An 18287-nucleotide genomic window follows, 5' to 3' on the forward strand; every position below is an offset into this window, starting at 1 on the left:
TTTTTTTTGGCAAGATTATGCAGACTCCTCCCATTCTTTACCTGTCTGCATTTAGTTAGGCAGATATTGTTTTTTACATTCATAAAACTGAGGGGGATACCTGTAGACATTTCAGCAGTATGTAAGAGTCTAAGACATGGCTAGATATGACCAAAAGGCCTATCAAAAATAAGTATTAAGTGTACATGTAGACAGCCAGAGAAGGGAATGATAATCTGGAACAAAGTTTTGTAAAGCTTTTAATAGGCCTAAGTACGCCTTATAAATTGTATGTTAAATGAAGTAAGGCTTTTAGGCTAAGTAGGCAAGAGACCTCAAAGGAAACCTAATCAAAGGAAATGGTTATAATAAAAATACTAATAGCAGCAATGAACTCTTCACCCTCTATAATTGAACTCACTGCTGGGCAGCATGGTTGGACTAAAGTTGAATTCAATTTCACCATCCTTTCTCCAGGCAGAGTGGACGTATTTCTATTACTGCATATTCACGTTAATGATTAGGTGTTCTAGGGCCGTTTTCCACCCACACTGATCTCTCCTTTGCACAGCGTTCCCAGCTGCACTGAAATTGCAGCTCTTTGCTAACGCCTGAGGATGGTTTATTTTCCCCCGAAGGGCAGGCCACCATGCTGAGCGGTTTGCAGCGGAGCCGGATGACCGGCGGGCGGTGCGGCACCCCCTGCCCCCCGCCCGGACACCATGGCCGCGGGGTCTCCCTGCGGGGGGGGGGGGCGTTTGGAAATGCGAGCGAAAACCAAGAGATGGGTCTATATTCTAAACACTGGCAAAGTCCATAAAAGCGAAGAAACAACCCCAAAAGATGAACCCTCGCAGCCGGGTCGGCTGGGAACCAGGCACACCTGCCTCCTCCCCTTTACCCCTCAGTCCCAGGAGGGTGCTCAGGGGTTAAGCCCCGCCGGGGGCGGAGGCAGCCCGGCAGGGCTCCGCCGCGATTTGGTTTCCAATGGGACCAGCGAAGCGGCGGGGCTGAGCGCGGTCGTCGCCTTAGAGTCGGCCGGTGGCGGGATGTCGCAGGGGCCTCCGGCCGCGGGGCGCCTCAACGACCTGCCCGACCACTCGTCGCGGGTGCGCAGCGCTATCGCCGAGCTGCGGCGGCGGGCGGAGGCAGAACCTGGCCAGTGCTGGCCGCAGCCCCTCTCCGACTCCTTCCTGGTGAGGTTCCTGCGCGCCCGAGACTTCCACCTGGACCTGGCCTGGAGGGTAAGGAGGGCTGAGGGAGGCAGGTGCTGCCGCCGGTGGTACCCCGCGGAGCTGGGGGCTCCCGCCGGACGCTGGGGGTGAGGAGGGGGCGGCGGCCTCTCCCTTTGCGTGGGGAATCTCGCGGTGGCTCTTGGCCAGCCGGACCGGCCCGAGGGCGTCCCAGCCGCCCGCTGGCGGGCAGGGTCCCGCAGGCCCACAGGGCCTCGTACCCGCCGTCCCGCCGCCTCCGCGGACCCCGCCCTAGGCCCAGGGGGATGCCGAGGCACGGTGGCGGCGGGTAGGTTGGGGGATCGAGAAGCAAGCGGGGGCTGTTGGCTGGGGGCTGGACGGAGCCAGAGGGTGCGGGTGTCGGGTGGGTCGGCCGAGGCCAAGCAAGGAGTTTCAGGGTGTAACTAATTGTTCGTCACGTGTGTCTTCAGCGTGGTGCCGTATAAAGGTGTGGTATCGCGGCTGGCTTTGTGTGGTCTGGGTGAGGTAACATAAAGTTAAGTGTGGTACAGTCATGTAACGTAGGGGTTACGGTAAGTGTGGTAAGGTCACAACTCTCATCAGGAAACTGTCTTTTAGAGGACATCCTCATGCTCATCAGACTCAGGTTACTTGTTACTAGCAACGATACTGGCTTCACTACAGATTTGTAATTACTCTAACATAAAGCTATGAGTAAAAACTTATTTTCTCTTGGAGTTTAGCCATTTACAACGGTCCTTTCAGGCTTTCATAAGTTTTGGTACTTTCCTGGCTGTTTCCAGACAGTGCATGTGTATTTTTAATATCTAGAGGTACAAATTGCTATTAATTGTTTCTTTTTTTTTACAGAAAGATTAACAACCACTAATCCTTCAGAACAGAAAGTAGAAATCTTCCCAGGGCAAAAGCATTTATTAACTTGTGCCAACTGGAAGCTGTGTTTCAGTGGAATTTGATGTTGATGACATAGCGTTGCCCAACAGACCTCACCTTTTAGTTTCTGACTTCTCTGTACTGTAGATTTTCCAAGTTTAGTCATGATAAGAGAAGATTGTTTGCATATGGATATATTGCAAGATCAGGGTAGCTAAAAAAAGAATGTGAGAAATTGAATTAAGCCCTTAATCATAAATAGCTTTAAGCATCATATTTTGTGTTCTTTTCATTTGGCTCATGAGATTTGCATCACAGCTTTAAACCTTTCCTCCTCAGCAGAAGAACTAGCAAGTCAAGTCAGATTCCTTAGGATATTTATGGATCTTACTTTTGCTTGAAGTTCATGAGATTGTTAGTGCACAGCTCTGATACAAAGAATTGTAGGACCGTGCCTTTTTTTCTTTCCCAACAAAAGCGGTTTTGTTTTCCTATATTCCTTGGTTCCAAAAAGTAGGGCTCAATGAAGATAATATGCACTTCTAATTGCATTGTAATTGGTTGCTATTGATAATTCTATAGACAGGACAGTGGCACTTCAGAATTTGGCCCATATGTTTCTGCATTTTCTTGTGATTGTGAGATGTGTTATAGGTAGGATTAATCTTCAAGAGTGTGGAATCCAGGCTAGGTTTAGAAACGGAGTCTACGAAATAGCATGTTTTCTATACTCTTCTTGAGAATCAGCCCTCTAGGGCTGGGGACCTGCTTTGGAAAAATTAAGTCTTTTTAGAATCTCTTTAGAATTTCTGGGTCTCCACAGGCTGCTGTTTCTAAGTTTCTTGTTTGGACCCTTCTTTGAACTAAGAGATTCTGCTGTTCAAAAACCACCTCTGTTTAATCTTTCCATCTAGAATTTCAGGTCTCCGAATGCTGTAGCTACTTGTACTTAATCTTCCACATAACAGCTGACACTGATTTCTAGGTTAGTTCTCTTACAGCATGGGAAGAAGAAAAGAAGCACTTTTTTTTTTTAAAGGAATGTGTTTATCTGCAATTGATGTACTAAGGCTCAAGAGAATTATTGTGCAAAAATCTGTGGTGGTCATAAGATGTATATTCATCTTACCCAAGTCTGACCTCATGCAGAGGTTATGTTAGTACTTCATCCCAGACAGAGCCCTCCTGCCATCAGTCCAGACAGTAGCTGCTCCCTCCCATCCTGGTTTGATGTTGCCTCTCAGTTTGGAGTTCAGGCTGGTACAGTCCCTTTTTGCCCACTGGGCTCCTCTGTACGAATGCGTACAGCTAAGGGATAATCAAAGTGTGTGGCTCTGTCAATACTGATAACCAAAGGTCGTCAAGCACCTTTCTTAGTATGGGCTTATACTTAGCTTTAAATATGAATCAAGCGTCTGGCACCTGACCAAACTGTTTATTGATGCATCCCTGGTTAATACTGACACAGATTTATTTCATTACAGTTTATCAACATTTGGAAATGCTTCAGAAAAGAACAATCAGGTAGCTTGTGGCAAGATATTCCATTTCTGAATCTTTTTTTGATGACTCATTCCAACAGCAATCTTTTATGTTTTTCCAGTGGCAATTCCAGACTTGCTTTCAAGTACGGATGTATTGATATATATCATGCTAGAAGAATATCCACCACTGAAACAGGTAGCTGGAACTGAAGAACTTGAAGACAAGCTAGAACTGTTTGTAATTTTTAAGGCTCATGATCATTCAATTAAGCTTAGCAAAAGACTCTTCTCAAGTTAGAAGAGAATTCTTTTTCTGCATTTTGCATCACAGGAAGGATTAAACTTTGCCCAATGCCTTATCTTAGAAAGTGGCTGGAGATATATTCATGAACCCGAACCATTTTAGTACAGGCACCAGAAGAAGAGGTGAAGTTAAGCAGGTAGCTTCCACAAAAGGATTTCAAATACATGAATGTTATTGGTAAGAAACTGTTAAGTCAGTGTACATGAAATACTGGCAGAGATTTGTCTCTAGGAATGAACAGAAAGTCCTTTGACACAGACTAACAATAACTGTCAAACAACACAACAAACCTTCAATAGGTAAATATGAAATTTTCTTGTGCTGTGAGACTTCTAGGAAATACCTACCTACCTGCCAAACATTAACATTGAGAAGGAACGGTGTTACATCGTTACAGCATCTGCTGTGCCTTTGTAATCCCCGTTAGAAATACCTGTATGGATGAGATGCTAATGCTGCAAAAGATTTCAGTCTGGATATAAATTTGTATCTGAGCTGAGCACGGTGTTTGCTCATTAATTTGTGCAGATACTTCTACCTACTATATATGCTGTAAACTGAGAAGCAGGGCCGTGGGTCACCATTAATTATGCTAAAGCAATGGGTTTACATATCCCTTTTTTTAATGTACTAGCTATGTGTGTATGTTTGACTTCATTGTTGTGATCAAACCAGTGTCACTTGGACTCAGTAGTGATATGTGAAATCTGGAGAACCAGCATCTTCTTTCCTCCATAAATCTTGTTGCCTGGTGCATTTTATTATGTCCTTGCCTTACATCCCACAACCCTTGTATGAGACTAATTCTCAGTGACTTGCGGATACTGTCTTTTTGTACTTGAAATAGATTATGCTCTGGAAAAAAGAATGAAAATCTTTAAATTCAGTAGAAATGCAACATTAACACTCTGATAAGGGATGTTTTTATAACACACCACTTAGACTTTTATAAGCATCATTTTTATCGCACTCAAACTGTCTTACATATCTAGGATCTATTTAGGAGTTCTGGTTGATGCAAAGGTATATAGTCAGACTTTGTGTTTGCTCTCCATTTGACTTGCGGAGGAATCGAGACTTCCTAATGTGTTGTAGTGCAAATAAGTTGCTTAGAATAACTATGATGTACAGAGGGATTCCTCAAAAATGGTGGAACAGCACCTGTTAGGTGCTCTGGGCTGACTGTTGAGGAAACGCAAATCAGTCAGCCAGTCTTCCCTTTGTGCTAAGCCAAATGTCTCGACGCATGTGCCAGTCTTCTTGCAACTTGCAAAGAGGTAATGCATGTGAAATTGGGGAAGTTCTATGTCTCTATAAAATATTTTAAAATTCTTTGTGTATACCATATGTTTAAATTCTGTGTGTAGGTATATGCAGATGTATAAAATACATATATATGTATAAAGGTGTGTGTTTATGTCTCTATATATACATGTTTATATTTTAAAGTTTGAGCTGTTGGTTTCTCCTCCAGAGATTGCCAATAGAAAACATCATATGCATTGGTACAACTGCTGACACAGTAGTTCTGTCTAGCATCCTTGTTAATGTGAATAAATAGTTACTGATCAAGAAAAAATAATTAATTTACATATACAAATACATTGGTTTGTGTAACAAGCACATTGTTTTCTAGTTCTTTTAATTCTAAGTAAAGTACTAAGTTCACTTTTCTTTGTTTTGTAGCACATGAATCTTGGATTAATCAGTAACTTTATCACCTCTGATGTTCAGAAATCTAGAACTATCCCCAACAGACCTCAGGGAAAAAAAAACCTCTAAATTAATGCTTAACTCCAGACACTGGAGTTTTTCATCCAGCTTTCCCCATTTATCAAGTTATCTTGCATCTATTTTCAGATTCTGAGCAGATGCTAAGTAGGTTATTCAGTTTGTAAACACAGATAATTATACATTGAGATGTTTTCCTTGTGTACATGAGCCATTTTTTATACTAGGTAATGAATGCTTCTGTTTCTCTTGATATCAGGTGGCTTCATCTTCTATACCAAGACTGATTGTTATAGATGATATTTATGTTTTTCCTTGCTGTCTTTAAAAAAAAATAATTATTTTTTAAATATTTCATGTGAATTTCTGTGTTTAAACAAGGTTAATATAGAAATTTTCAAAATAAAGTAAAACTGTAGGTACTCACTGCTAGTTTTTTAATTTTGTTATATGTTTAAGGATTACTCATGTAAGTAGCTGTGTGTGACTTCAGTATGTCCAGCCACTAAGAAAGGGGTTGTTTACATAAGTAAAAATTTACAGAATATGTCCCCACACTAGCTGCAGATGCTGTGGAAGATTATCTAATGCTAACCTTTACTTCAACTCTAAATCATTTCAAGTAATTAAGTTAGGTTTTCAAAATCTGAGAACTCTTCAGTACATCATGGCTTTCTGGCCAAGGGAAGTATGTTTGGAGCTTAGCCATCTTATGTGTCTAAAAGGTGTACCACTTGCCCAAATCATGGAAGATATCAGATTCCAACCATATATTTACTCCCTAACGGACTCGCCAGTAAATTATGTCTTCCATAAGGATTTTGAGTGTGTCACAAGCTGCAAACACCATTCCCTTTCTCCCAGGGTCCAGAATTTAAATCCTTGTTGTTTCCAACTTGGAAAATATAAATATTCATGAAAATGAGAAACTAACTGTACTGTCAAGATAGGATTATTAAGGGTATTGAATGCACGTATCATTTTTATTTTCATCTTGGTTTTGGCAGGCAGGTCTTCAAAGAGATGTTTAAAATATTTATGTAATTGTTAATTAGGTTCATTAAGTTGTGGTACAACAGATTTTAGAAGAAAAGGGAGAAGTGACAAAGTTACAGATGTTTCCATAGTTGTTTTGAGGGTGTTTTTGTATTTGGCTGCTGTTTAAGTGTCTGTATTGGAAAGTGCAAGGAAAAGAACATACTATGTTGACAGTGCTGCCTGCTTGGCACGAAGTGGTTGGGATTGCTCAAGCAGTGCCCTTTGTAGAGAGTCATGCACTAACAGAGTGAGGTAATTAGAGTACCTCATCAGGCCTGTCTTTGCAATCATACTGAATTGCTATTCCACAAATTAACTTACTTTCCCTACTCCCTCCCCTCTCAACCTTTTTTCTTTGTTTGTTTTTAAGTTAGCCTAGACTAGAACTGATTTAATGCAGTCAAGAGGCTTCTAGTAAAATTCTCCTAATGGTTAAATGTTTCTTTCTACAGTGTGTGGTTTAGGATGAGGCTTTTATCAACTTTCTCATTGCCAAATCAAATGGGATTCTAGTGTGGCAGATGAACTTTTTCATTTTTGTACCTAAATACATATTTATAGATGCTATTTCCATGAAGGATATATATAATTTCTGATCCGTATATCATCTATTTGTAAGTAAATTCTGCTGACAAACAGTAATGCCTTATAAATAGTTTCCTCATGACAATTCATTTGAGACACCTTAAAAATAATTTAAGACCTTCATCAGCAGAAAAGCCTTAAGTTGATGAAAAAAGTATGTTTTTTGTAAAATGATACAAGAAACTTGAAAGTAGAGGGAAGGGTAAGAAACAAGACTAATTGTCTAATATAATAATGCTATGAGGTACAGGATGGTAAGTCTCAGGTCTCCCTCTAAGAGTCTGTAGGTAAGCTTTGCTGATGCTGCAATGTTCCAAGGGATGAATTCAGTATCCACTGAAGTTCCTTCTGACCAGTCTTTCTATGAAAATGGTGAAGAAAATGATACTGGCATAGATACAAGACATTTGTAGTTCGTTTACAGTTATGTTTTATTAGTTGGAGCTGACAGTTGGTTTAACTTAATATTTCTATTGTGAAACATAGAGTAAATGAGAAATGAATAAAAATTAATTTCTCTTAATACAAATTAACAGAAATAAAAGACTGTTGGTTGATGCTTTCATTGTGGTGAACACATTTAATTTGTGAAACTGTGCTGAGGATCAGATTGGGTTTGCAATTTGAAAGGCTATCTTGTGTTCTACCTTTAAGATTTAAAGCTACATTTCAGTTTGTTGTGAAACGAGCTACTGAAAAATCCTGATTCTTTTAGCTCCTTTGAAGGTCTCGGGGTAGAAGTCTAAACTGTAGCTATTTAAGAAATTTTAATACAAAAAAATTACTTGCCATAGCTATCCCTCTACCTTCCAAACTCAGTGCTAAGAGAACTTGGCATGGGTGATACAGCAGGGGCAGAATTTAGTTGATGAATTGAGAAGCTTTTTAGAAGATAGTCTTGCATAGCTTCCCACTTACCTATGCAAAATAGTTTAAATAAATTTTAGTTGCTGGGCATAGCAGTTCATTTTCTCCACCACCACCTTCTAATTAATATTAAAGGAGAAACAGTAATTAGACTTGGAAGTTAGAAGTACTGCATCACCAACTTAGTATTTCATGATGCATCTCTAAGATGACCTTCCACAATATCACCTGTAATTCCTCTACATAGATGTTACCTCAGAAAGGAACACCTTTAACTGACTCCTCCTCAGAGTTAGGCCATCAACTTTCAACACGCAGCCCTTCCTCTGCCTTAGACATCCAAGTTTATGATGCTGCCTTCCAGCCTTAGGGACCTGGGTGATCACGTCCCAGATAGCGGACAGGATCTCTGGTTTAGAGATTGTCTAATGGGTAGTGGACCCACTGCATTGTTATATTTTGCCATTTCAGAAGGGTAGGAGGGACTTTGAAAATGTTCTTTTGATATGCTGATGATCAAAACTGTTTCAAATAGTAAACTAGAAGTATTAATGGCTGTGTGTACAAAATGGGCCCATACTTTGCAATGGCGGGGAAGGGGGAGTGGGTGAAGGAGAATGTTCCTTTGTAAAATTTTGCATGTCTAAATTCAAAAAATCCTGAATTAGTCTGGTGCAGTATCAAACTGAATAACCTTAAAGGTAACCTGTGTAAGAAAACTGGGGTTTAGATGTATTTTCATAGAAACTACGGGCTTTTTCTACGTATTCCAATTTTGTTTTCTGGCACAAAATGACAGCTGCAGTCCATTAACAATTTGACAGGGTTCTAAATTCATCATAAGAACATTTATATGATCCAGTATAGCAACCTCCTGCTTCTAGGAGTCATTTGCTTAAAATATACAATGAAATTATAGCTAATTTAATGACTTAAACCTGACTATGAACATGTGTTGAAAATATCTTTTTCACTGTACTCTCAATACAATAACTGATGCTTATCTGACATCTACGGTTATTTTTTTCCAGTTATTGAAGAATTACCAGAAGTGGAGAATTGAATGCCCAGAAGTAAGTGCGGATTTACAGCCATCTTCTGTTCTTGGTCTTCTGCATGCCGGCTATCATGGAGTCCTCAGATCAAGGGATCCACAGGGAAGCAAAGTCCTAATATACAGAATTGGTGAGTGACAAAATTGCTTGGACCTGTTTCACACCTGCCTCTGGCACTGATGTTTTTGTTTTATTTTGTGGGGGTTTTTGTTTGCTTTGTTTTGTGGGATTTTTTTTTTTATTATCACAATTTCAGTGGCAAAATAGAAGTATTTTATAGGTACAACACCAAAGGTTGATAAAATTATATAATATCAGAATGTCTTAACTAGAAAGGACATATTTATGTTCCCTGCTAGAAATAACTTTACTATAAAGGTGACTTTATTGAGCTCTAACAGTTACATCATTTGACTTACATACTGGCATGGCTAAAGCTATACCGTCCTTTATGAAGACCTTATTTTCTTCTTAGTGGAATTCTTTTCTGCATCAAAAGAAGTCTTAAAAGCCTAAAACTTGTAAGAATATGTGGTTATTTGGGTCTGAGTGTCCCAAGAATTATTTGTTTCCATGCAAATTTTCAAAGCCATGTCCTAAGACTGTAGTACTCATGCAGATGCAGTACGGATGGGGGAGAACAGAAAAAAGTATGCACCTGGTTTTGTACCAACGTTCAGTTTAGATGTGGATGAGAAGTTCACTGGGTTTTCACCATTTACATGTAGCCAAAGAGCCCTATCTAACAACACTCTGAAGATTCTTGGTTTGATGGACTCCTAAAAGTCTTTTAAAAAAAGATATAGTTAAATGATCATGTGTTACCATATTTCTTTGTGCTTGTTTTGGACAGAGACATTATTTTTGCCAGCTTTCAAAGAATTGTTTTATTATCAGCTGGTCTAGTAGAAAGTTGTGCTCTCTGAAGCTTTCATCTAGGGTTAAGGCTCATCCCATGCAATTCTTTGCTCAGGCCTCAGAAAAACAAGTGGGATTCACTGAATCTTGGCAGAATTACTGTACTGAAGAAAAATTACATGAATTTATTGGATTGATGATCTGTAGTTTCTGCTGGCAGGACTGTTAATGAATTAAGCTGTTCCTGTCAAAATCTTGTACTGGAGGCTACGGCCATAGGTGGAACATACTGCATTAGGTGGCATCTACAACTATCTACCATTAGGTGGTACCATCTACAGAAAGACTTTAACAGATGAGTGATGGAGCAAGCACACAAAATAACTTCTGTACTTGCAAATATGTTTATTTCGGGACCTTTGATATTGCTGGTTACTTCTTGTTCCTGAGAAGCACATTAGAAGCAGTAGCAAGCAAAAGTATAGGTGTATGTGGTATCCGTGTGGTAATGCAGTGCAATGTATTTACTCTTCAGGACAATGGGATCCCAAGTTATTTACAGCATACGATGTGTTTCGTGTAAGTCTCATCACATCTGAACTCATTGTAAAGGAGATTGAGACTCAGCGGAATGGAGTCAAGGCTATCTTTGATCTTCAAGGGTGGCGATTTGCTCATGCATTTCAAATCAGTCCAGCAGTGGCCAAGAAAATTGCTGCTGTGCTCACGGTAAGTATGACATACTGCTTTATGCTTCTTCAATGCTATAACTCCCAATTTTTCATCTGTTGGTAAATTTTTCAGCTATGGTAAATTGTCCTTAAGAGTCTATGCCGCTTGAAAGAACAAAATCTTAAATCCATTAAAAGTCAGATAGCTCAGGCATATCTTGCGCTTAATTTGACTTGAAGTATGTTCTTGTATAGCAGTAAATGTCCTTTAAACTCCGATGTTTTCTAAGAACTCCACCGATCTGTTACAACACAAGAATTTCATGAGTGTAAGAGCAGATGAAGCCCAGTTTTGTAAGGATCTGTGTTCTTTATCCCATTTCACCTCCTCTCTTCCATTCTTTGTGCGTTAACTCAACATTCAAAGCTTTTATTTTTCCCTGAGGCTCAGAGAACGTGAGAAGTAGCATGTGCTAAGAGTTAAAACAAAGACAGTACTAACTTGTTACCAGTATGGATGATGCTATGTGACCATCCATCTACTACCAACAGAATGTATAATCTTTATGTTCTGTTGGCTTTTTGCCACCCCCACCCCCCCCGCCCTTATTTTGTGCAACTCGCTGCTACCTCACTTCCTATTTTTCACAAAACTTGCAGTCTTTACTGTCTTCAAGATTTGTTCCTTTCTATCAAATTTGGTTGAAATTTGCTAATGAATTTGAGAGGGGAAAAAAGAAGGGGACAGAGACTTGACAGGCAAGCTACAGCGTAGTCTTATAATCCCATTTTCCTTCAGAAGTTAAGCTGCAAATCAGTAATAATAAAACTGTTAGCCTGTGATGTGGAAATGAGCCAGGGACATAATCTCATGCTCTGATTTGGTAAGGTTCATATCTGAGGTTCAATCAAAGCTTAGTCATTGAACTGGTATCATGAGAACTTCAGCTTTTGTTATCTACTGTAAAACTTCAGTTAAACCAGCAGGTATTCCCAACTTTTCACATCTAGAATAAGAACTCTTGATGTTCATACAATGCTGGGCCAGATGTCATGAGAGTAGGACATATGAGAGGTGTTTCAGTTGATTTCTGAGGTAGTAAATGGGTTGCTAGTAATTTTTTTAACCTTGAAATAGAGCAGAAAGGAGGTAGAATAGGATTGCAATTACATCTAAAGTTTTTAAGCCATTATCTTGAACCAGGAAATTCTTTGAACGTGATGTTTCCCTCTTGACCTATTTCAGATTTGTTGCATGGTTTTCAAGCTTCTAAATACTTATTATAGCTATTGAAAAAAGATAGAAAAAATATTTTTGTGTTCTTTTCTAAGAAGAGAAGTAAGTTTAACTCATTTTTTCAGATTCCTTTCATCACTTTGACTGGGTTCATGTATTCCACCCAGAGATTGTCTTAGTGTTGTTCAATATGCTTATAAATAAAAATTAAGGAACCTTTGTTTCAACTCTGTGTTTTCCTTAAGCAATACATCTTGCAAATTACTTTGCTGAACAGAAGTTAATCGAAAGGAAATATGTTCTAAGGAGTGGAAAGCATAGTAAGATTAGTAAGTGACATCATCTTGAAAAATCTGTTACCCCAGGCAAAACCAAATTGTTTTGTGAAAAACATGATAGTAGACTTTTAGTATATGATAACATAATAACATGCAGTAAACCTGTAATCTGATAGTTTTAAGGTTTTTATCATACATTAAAATCTAAAAGGAGTTGCACTTAAGAAATGTGTGGGGTTTGAGGTTTTTTTATCCGTATAAGAGTGCATGAAATAATGTGTGAAGAGCTACTGTACTAGTGTGGAGAAATGTTTGTGAGAAGTACCATTTTCATAAGCAGAAAACCTCTTGTTGCAGAGGTAGTGTCAGGTGGGGTATGAATGGAAGCTGTACTTTCCCATTGCATAACACTGTCTTTGAGCACTGCCTTATTTTCTTTTAACTTTCAAAGGTCTGGGACTTCTAAATAAATCTTGAATGCAAGTAGAAGTATTTCATATTATAAAGGCTGTATAGCAGATAAAAAGTTCATTTTCATTACGACAGTAATCTTGTTGTAAAGCTGAACTTCTGGCTTGGGCAAATTCCCAGTAATTTCAAAGCTTGTCTCTAAATTATAAATATAATTTATTTAACTTAAAACTAGTAGTTTCAATGGTTTATATTCAGATATCTTTATGTATTATCCTTCAGGTTGTGAATTGTCAATGAAAGCACATGGCTAGATAGCTTTTTGATAAACAACCAGCAGAATTTCTGTTGTGAAGAATTGTACCGCTGAGGAAAGGCTGAGCTTTGTGTACATTCATACTTATGTGCAATTTGGTCAGGGTTTTCTTTTTTGTTTTGTTTTGGTTTTTTTTTTTGTTTGTTTGGGGGGTTTTTTGTTTGGTTTTGGATTTTATGTTGGTTGAGTTTTTCACTAGTCAGCCTCTCCTCGTAGTGATTTTTTTTTTTTAATTTTTTTTTCCTTCTAATGGGAGGAACAAGATGTGATTTTTTTTTTTCTAAGTGCTGTTGGGGCAGTGTAAATTAAGAACACTACGAAGTGCAGGATTGGGCAAGGTCGGGAGGAATACTCTAACCTATGCACTAGATAGTTTTCACAGGCTTGTTCTTAACAATAGAATCTTTTCAATAATAATTTATTTTTCTTATGCTGTTTTTCATATATTTTGACAGGATTCCTTTCCACTAAAAGTTCGAGGTATCCACTTGATTAATGAGCCTTTATTCTTCCACCCAGTCTTCGCTCTAATTAAGCCTTTTCTCACTGAAAAAATAAAGGAACGGGTGAGTGCACACAAATATTTCTTTCTGCCACAAAACCCTTACGTGACAAACTGTAGCACCTCCCTTAGGATCTTGTACTCCTGAGCACCGAAGAGCATAAATCATTTTTGTGTGTTAGTGCCATGCAGGCCTCCAGAATCTAATTGTAAAGCATTTGCAGTTATCAATAATGGGAGAGTTGCAAGTGGTTGCTGTTATCACCACTCTAAAGATAAAAACCACTGTGACACCAAGAGGTTAAATAATTTCCTTGAGGTCACACAGGAATTTTTCTGCAAATCTAGGAAGAAATAGGTCCTGGATCTCCCAGCACTCTGCCTATAAATGACAGTGAGAAATTGTCACTGAGCAGTGATGTTATGCTCCAAGTTGTGCAGAATTAGTAGAAGACAACTTTTTAGTTCTGAAAGACCTGCAGAGGCATTTATGCATCAAAAATAGGTCAGGCTTAAGTTCAATTTTTTTTTTTTTTCCAAATAGCTTCTTAGTTGTTTTAAATTGTTTCACGGTTTTAAATCTGAAAACCCTGTTTGTATTTGAATGCAAAAGCATGCCAAGAATTCAGGTTTATTGCACCATAGGAAGAATATTGGAGGTTTCAGCTGACACAAAAGGAAGTACTGTGAAGTGTTAACAGCAGGAGTAAAGTACAAAATAAGCAGCCCTGCCTACTGTATTCCCACTCTGAAGCCTCCTTGTCTCAGCATGTGGATCTTGTACATTTGCAGTAGCCACTGCATTTCAGGACAGTGGATCCAGATTTTTCTGGTCACTGTTAGCTGTTATTTGCCAGTCACGTGCCAGTCATTGTTATTTGCTAGCATGTGTGTTTTGTTATGGGAGAGGGGCAAGGTTGTTTTTGCCAGCCTTGTGCAGTCCCTCACTCTCAAAAGATGATAAAGAAAGCGAGTATGTTCCAGGAGCTTGATGCTGTCGCCCTTCTTCTCTCACATTAATGCCTGTGAAAAAAGCCCCTGTCACCTGATCCAGCTCAGAATATCTCGGGCTAGAACTCAAAAAGCAGAAAAGAGGGCAGATGGACAGTAAAGGCCTAAAAGAAAACAAACCAGATATTCCAGTTCATGGAATGAACAGAAGCAGATTGGCTTGTCTCCTGGCTTAAAGTTACAGGTATGATCTGAAAAAACCCCTCTAAGGGCCAGTTCCCCATACGTTCATAGGAATAATTACTATTCATTATCTTACTGACGAGGAAGTGTTAGATAAAAGGCAGCCAGCTACCTGTTGAGTGCATATTCTTGTAGTCTTTCAGTAATAATAAATGCAGAAAATTCTTGTCGAGTGTTAATAAGAGGCCTATAAAAGTGTCTGACTGGAAGTAATGAACAAGACTTCAAAATAGCTACAATAAAGCAAGAAGAGAAGGACCAAACCTACAGTGTTACAGGGGTTAAAGTGGAGGAGTAGCCCGGCATCTAATTTCAGTTGGAGTGAGATACAGATTCTTTTAAATTTCCTCCTTGGCACCTGTCTGAACCTCCACATGTATTACATAATGTTGTTTTTAAGTATATGTGGCAGGTCTAGATAGTAATGGCCAGGAGCCAAACACTGTTCTTTTCTTGGAAATGACTGAAAAGCAAGTATATGCTATCTATCACGGCCCCAAGACCAAACCCCAGTCTTCCCATGGTGTAGCTCACTTCAGCTGTCCAGATGTAGTATGTACCTTCATCAGTGTCACTAAACCAGTCTGGAACAAGTATGTACTTAGCGTCAACTCCTGTGCTCGCAGCTGTATAAAATGCAGTTCTTGGGTCGTAGTGCATGCTTCATCAGATACTGAGCAGGACAGAGTTTGAGCACCTTGGGAAACTCACTTACATGGTAGTTTCTCCTTTATTTAAGGTGCTTGTTATGAACAAGTACACTTGTTTAGTCTTCAGCTCTCGCACTGAGTTTCTTTGCTGCCTGTTTTCACTCAGTAGTCTAGCATTCGTACCCAAGTAAATGCTTTTCATATTTTGTTTTAGGTGTATATGCATGGAAATAACTACATGCAGAGTCTGACCGAACATTTCCCGGTCAGCATTCTCCCACAGGAATATGGGGGGGAGGAAGTCTCCATTGAAGAGCTGGCCAAGGAATGGACTGACTTTATAATGGCATCTGCAGATTATCTTCAGAGCATTTCTCTGGTTGCCCAGGAATAACCTTATTACAGTATTATATCAATTCTTGAACACTGGAAATGGAAATAAGTTTAGTACAAAATCTTTCATGTAAGCTTGAAATTATTGTAAATGAAACCAGTATGTCTTTGCAGGGCACTGAGTCTTATATTGACTGCACTTTTGTGCTAACTGGAGTCTATCAGTATGTATGTCTGAAGAGATTAATGAATCCTAGATAGTTGCAATACTGTTTGTAATTGATTAACTTGCCTGCCAAGAAGCTGAATAGTTTGTTGGATATCAGAGATTGATACTGCTCCTCTTAAGTCTTTGGAGACAACTCATCTGTAATAATGCAGTCCAGAACCTTATGCTTCGCTCTCGTATCTTGGCTTGTCAAGAGAATAGGATACAAAAAAGAACAGAACATGAATGGGGTAGACTAGTTTGTTGTGGAAGTATGACTACGAGCTTAATTTACAAGGAGTGAGAAGAGACTGCTTTTCGGATTGATTCTCAGGGAAAATAGCACGTTGAAAATTCGTCAGCAATAGCAAGACATTTGTGTCAATCTTTGTGCTGCTTGCGCAGCTTCCCTTTTTGTGCTAATTAACACCATAGTGTGGACCATAGTCCAATTTTGTAGAGGAAGATAGGGAAAACACCATGTACCTGTTCTTCAAAGGACAGTATGAATCAGGTGAAGGAACTGGTAAGAGAGTCAAAACAACCTTGAAAATTCTGATTTTCTGTCTTCAAAGAGATACTGTCTATGGACAAGCTATAAGCATCTCAGATTGTGATCACCTTTAATTCCTGCTGTAGCGCACTACAGAGGTCAAGAGCTCTTAGATGTTTGCAGTATCTATTTGTTTTGGAGGGTGAAGTACATTAACCTTTGGGGGTCTGAACTTCAGAAATATCTGTGATGTGGCTTAAGGGTGCTTGTAGGTCCCTTTGGACCTCAGTGTAGGAGATGCTGGGTATCTTCAGTTTATTTTCAGAAAAATAATTGGCAACTTGCCAGTCTATGTCTTCTGTTGGGTGCTGGAAGAAATTACTTTTAATTTCTGTTGAGCTCTCTTCTTTATTTCTGTAGGGGTAATGAAAAAAACCCGAAACCAGATTTTTTTTTTTTTGAGGACATGATTTAGATATGAACACTGCATGTGTGAAAGCTATCACTCACATTACATAGCAGTATCATCCAGCAATCCCCAGTATTTAATCATCTAAAACATAATTTTACTTTTCACTCAGCGTATTGTTAAAATCTCTGTTAGTACACCAACTGCTAATTTGCCCAGTGTTTAACTCTGTTTTGTAATAAGCTGGGGGTCTTTGCTTAAGCATTATATATTGAAGCATTCCATATGAATCTTTGTATAAATGAATCCAAACAAATACTTTGTTTCTCAGGTAGCTAGAAATGGTAACTTCAGTTATTTTGGAATTTTTATATATTAATGTATGCTTAAGGGAGAGAAATGAGACTATCCTATTAAATCAGAAATGTCTTATTTTAGATTATCATTAATACTGCATTATTGCAAAAGCCATTGGAAGGTGTTCTTTATTAGCAAGAGGAAGATCTATGAAAGGCCCATAGAGTACTTGTTGGTTGTAATTTCTTCTGCTGTGGCAAGGTCAATGCCAGATAGAAAATTCTTTCAAAACTGACAAGGACTCATCCCCCCTCCTCCCCCAATTCCCTCACTTCCTCAAGTTCATTTTCATTCTTCTCTTTCAAGATATCTTTGATATGGAGCCTAAATTTAAAGAAACATTTTTCAGATACATTTTCATATATTCATATATTCCATATGTCTGTCTTTTTTCTCACATGGAACTATTTTGTGATATGATTAAAGCTCCTTAAATAGAGGAGTTCAGTGAAGTGCTAATTCTTTATAAGAAAATAAACTAAGTAGTCAGGCATCTGGCAATTCAAGTGTGCAACTCAAGTTCCAAATCATTTATGAAGTGGAGAACTAAAGTTATTGTCTTAATTTTATGCTCCTTCAATTTTAATCCTTGAATGTAAACCGCATAAAGGAATGAACTGTGAGTGAATGGGAAAATTCAAACTTTTTGTGTGAAACCAGTCTCTAATTGTTGCTGGTTTATGTTTCAGAGACTTCATTTGATCACGTATGTGTATGCACATGGGCAAAATTTAGCTGAGTTTTTAATCTTCATTTAGACTAAACCAACTCTATGAATATAAAGTCCTAAATGTCTTCAAAAATATAATGATTCTACTGTTAAATGGTAGCGGGTATGCATAACAAGTTAGAGCACCGAGTGCAGTTTTTCTTAATGAACTGTTAATTATTTTTTTAATGTTTACATGTTACATAGAAGGTAGGAACTCTATGTAAGCGACAATTGCGGTTGCTGCTAATAATGCCAGAAAATAATTGGGAAATTTGCCTAATGAATGGCAGAGGTGGTGCTATGATGGGTGTTGGTAGGGCAGCTTTGAGCTGCAGTCAACAAAGTAAAAATCTTTTAAGTGCATTATTCTTTAAGAATATCAGGAGTGCCTCTAAAAAAAGAAAGTTGCTGTTAAACGATGCAAATATAACTTACTACTGACTAAAAGCACAATGTAATGTACGATTATTTTTAATTTTTTACGCATTAACATCATTACATCAATAAAACTTTTCTAGTCGGACCAGC

At 38.7% G+C, this 18287-nt stretch overlaps 1 protein-coding gene across 2 annotated transcripts; it reads left to right on the forward strand.

Annotated features, from left to right (window-relative positions):
- Positions 1–600: 600 nt before the first annotated feature.
- Positions 601–18285, forward strand: TTPA (alpha tocopherol transfer protein). 2 transcript variants are annotated; one of them, XM_075744000.1, is made up of 5 exons: positions 601–1223; positions 9107–9260; positions 10524–10717; positions 13357–13467; positions 14439–14588. In XM_075744000.1, exons 1-5 carry the CDS (start codon positions 702–704, stop codon positions 14475–14477), a joined length of 1020 nt encoding a protein of 339 aa, XP_075600115.1. In that variant the 5' UTR covers positions 601–701; the 3' UTR covers positions 14478–14588. The 2 variants fall into 2 exon arrangements, with proteins under 2 accessions (XP_075600115.1, XP_075600114.1); XM_075743999.1 differs by lacking the exon at positions 14439–14588 and adding an exon at positions 15462–18285 and having other exon boundaries at positions 607–1223.
- Positions 18286–18287: the final 2 nt, after the last annotated feature.

Source organism: Balearica regulorum, chromosome 2, assembly GCF_011004875.1.
Source record: "Balearica regulorum gibbericeps isolate bBalReg1 chromosome 2, bBalReg1.pri, whole genome shotgun sequence".
NCBI lineage: Eukaryota > Metazoa > Chordata > Aves > Gruiformes > Gruidae > Balearica > Balearica regulorum.

Coding starts and splice junctions, on each gene's coding strand:
- TTPA (XM_075743999.1), top strand. CDS start 702: ATGGCCGCGGGGTCTCCCTGCGGGGGGGGGGGGCGTTTGGAAATGCGA. Junction 9,261..10,523: donor AGTCCTAATATACAGAATTG/GTGAGTGACAAA, acceptor TTTACTCTTCAG/GACAATGGGATCCCAAGTTA. Junction 10,718..13,356: donor AAATTGCTGCTGTGCTCACG/GTAAGTATGACA, acceptor ATATTTTGACAG/GATTCCTTTCCACTAAAAGT.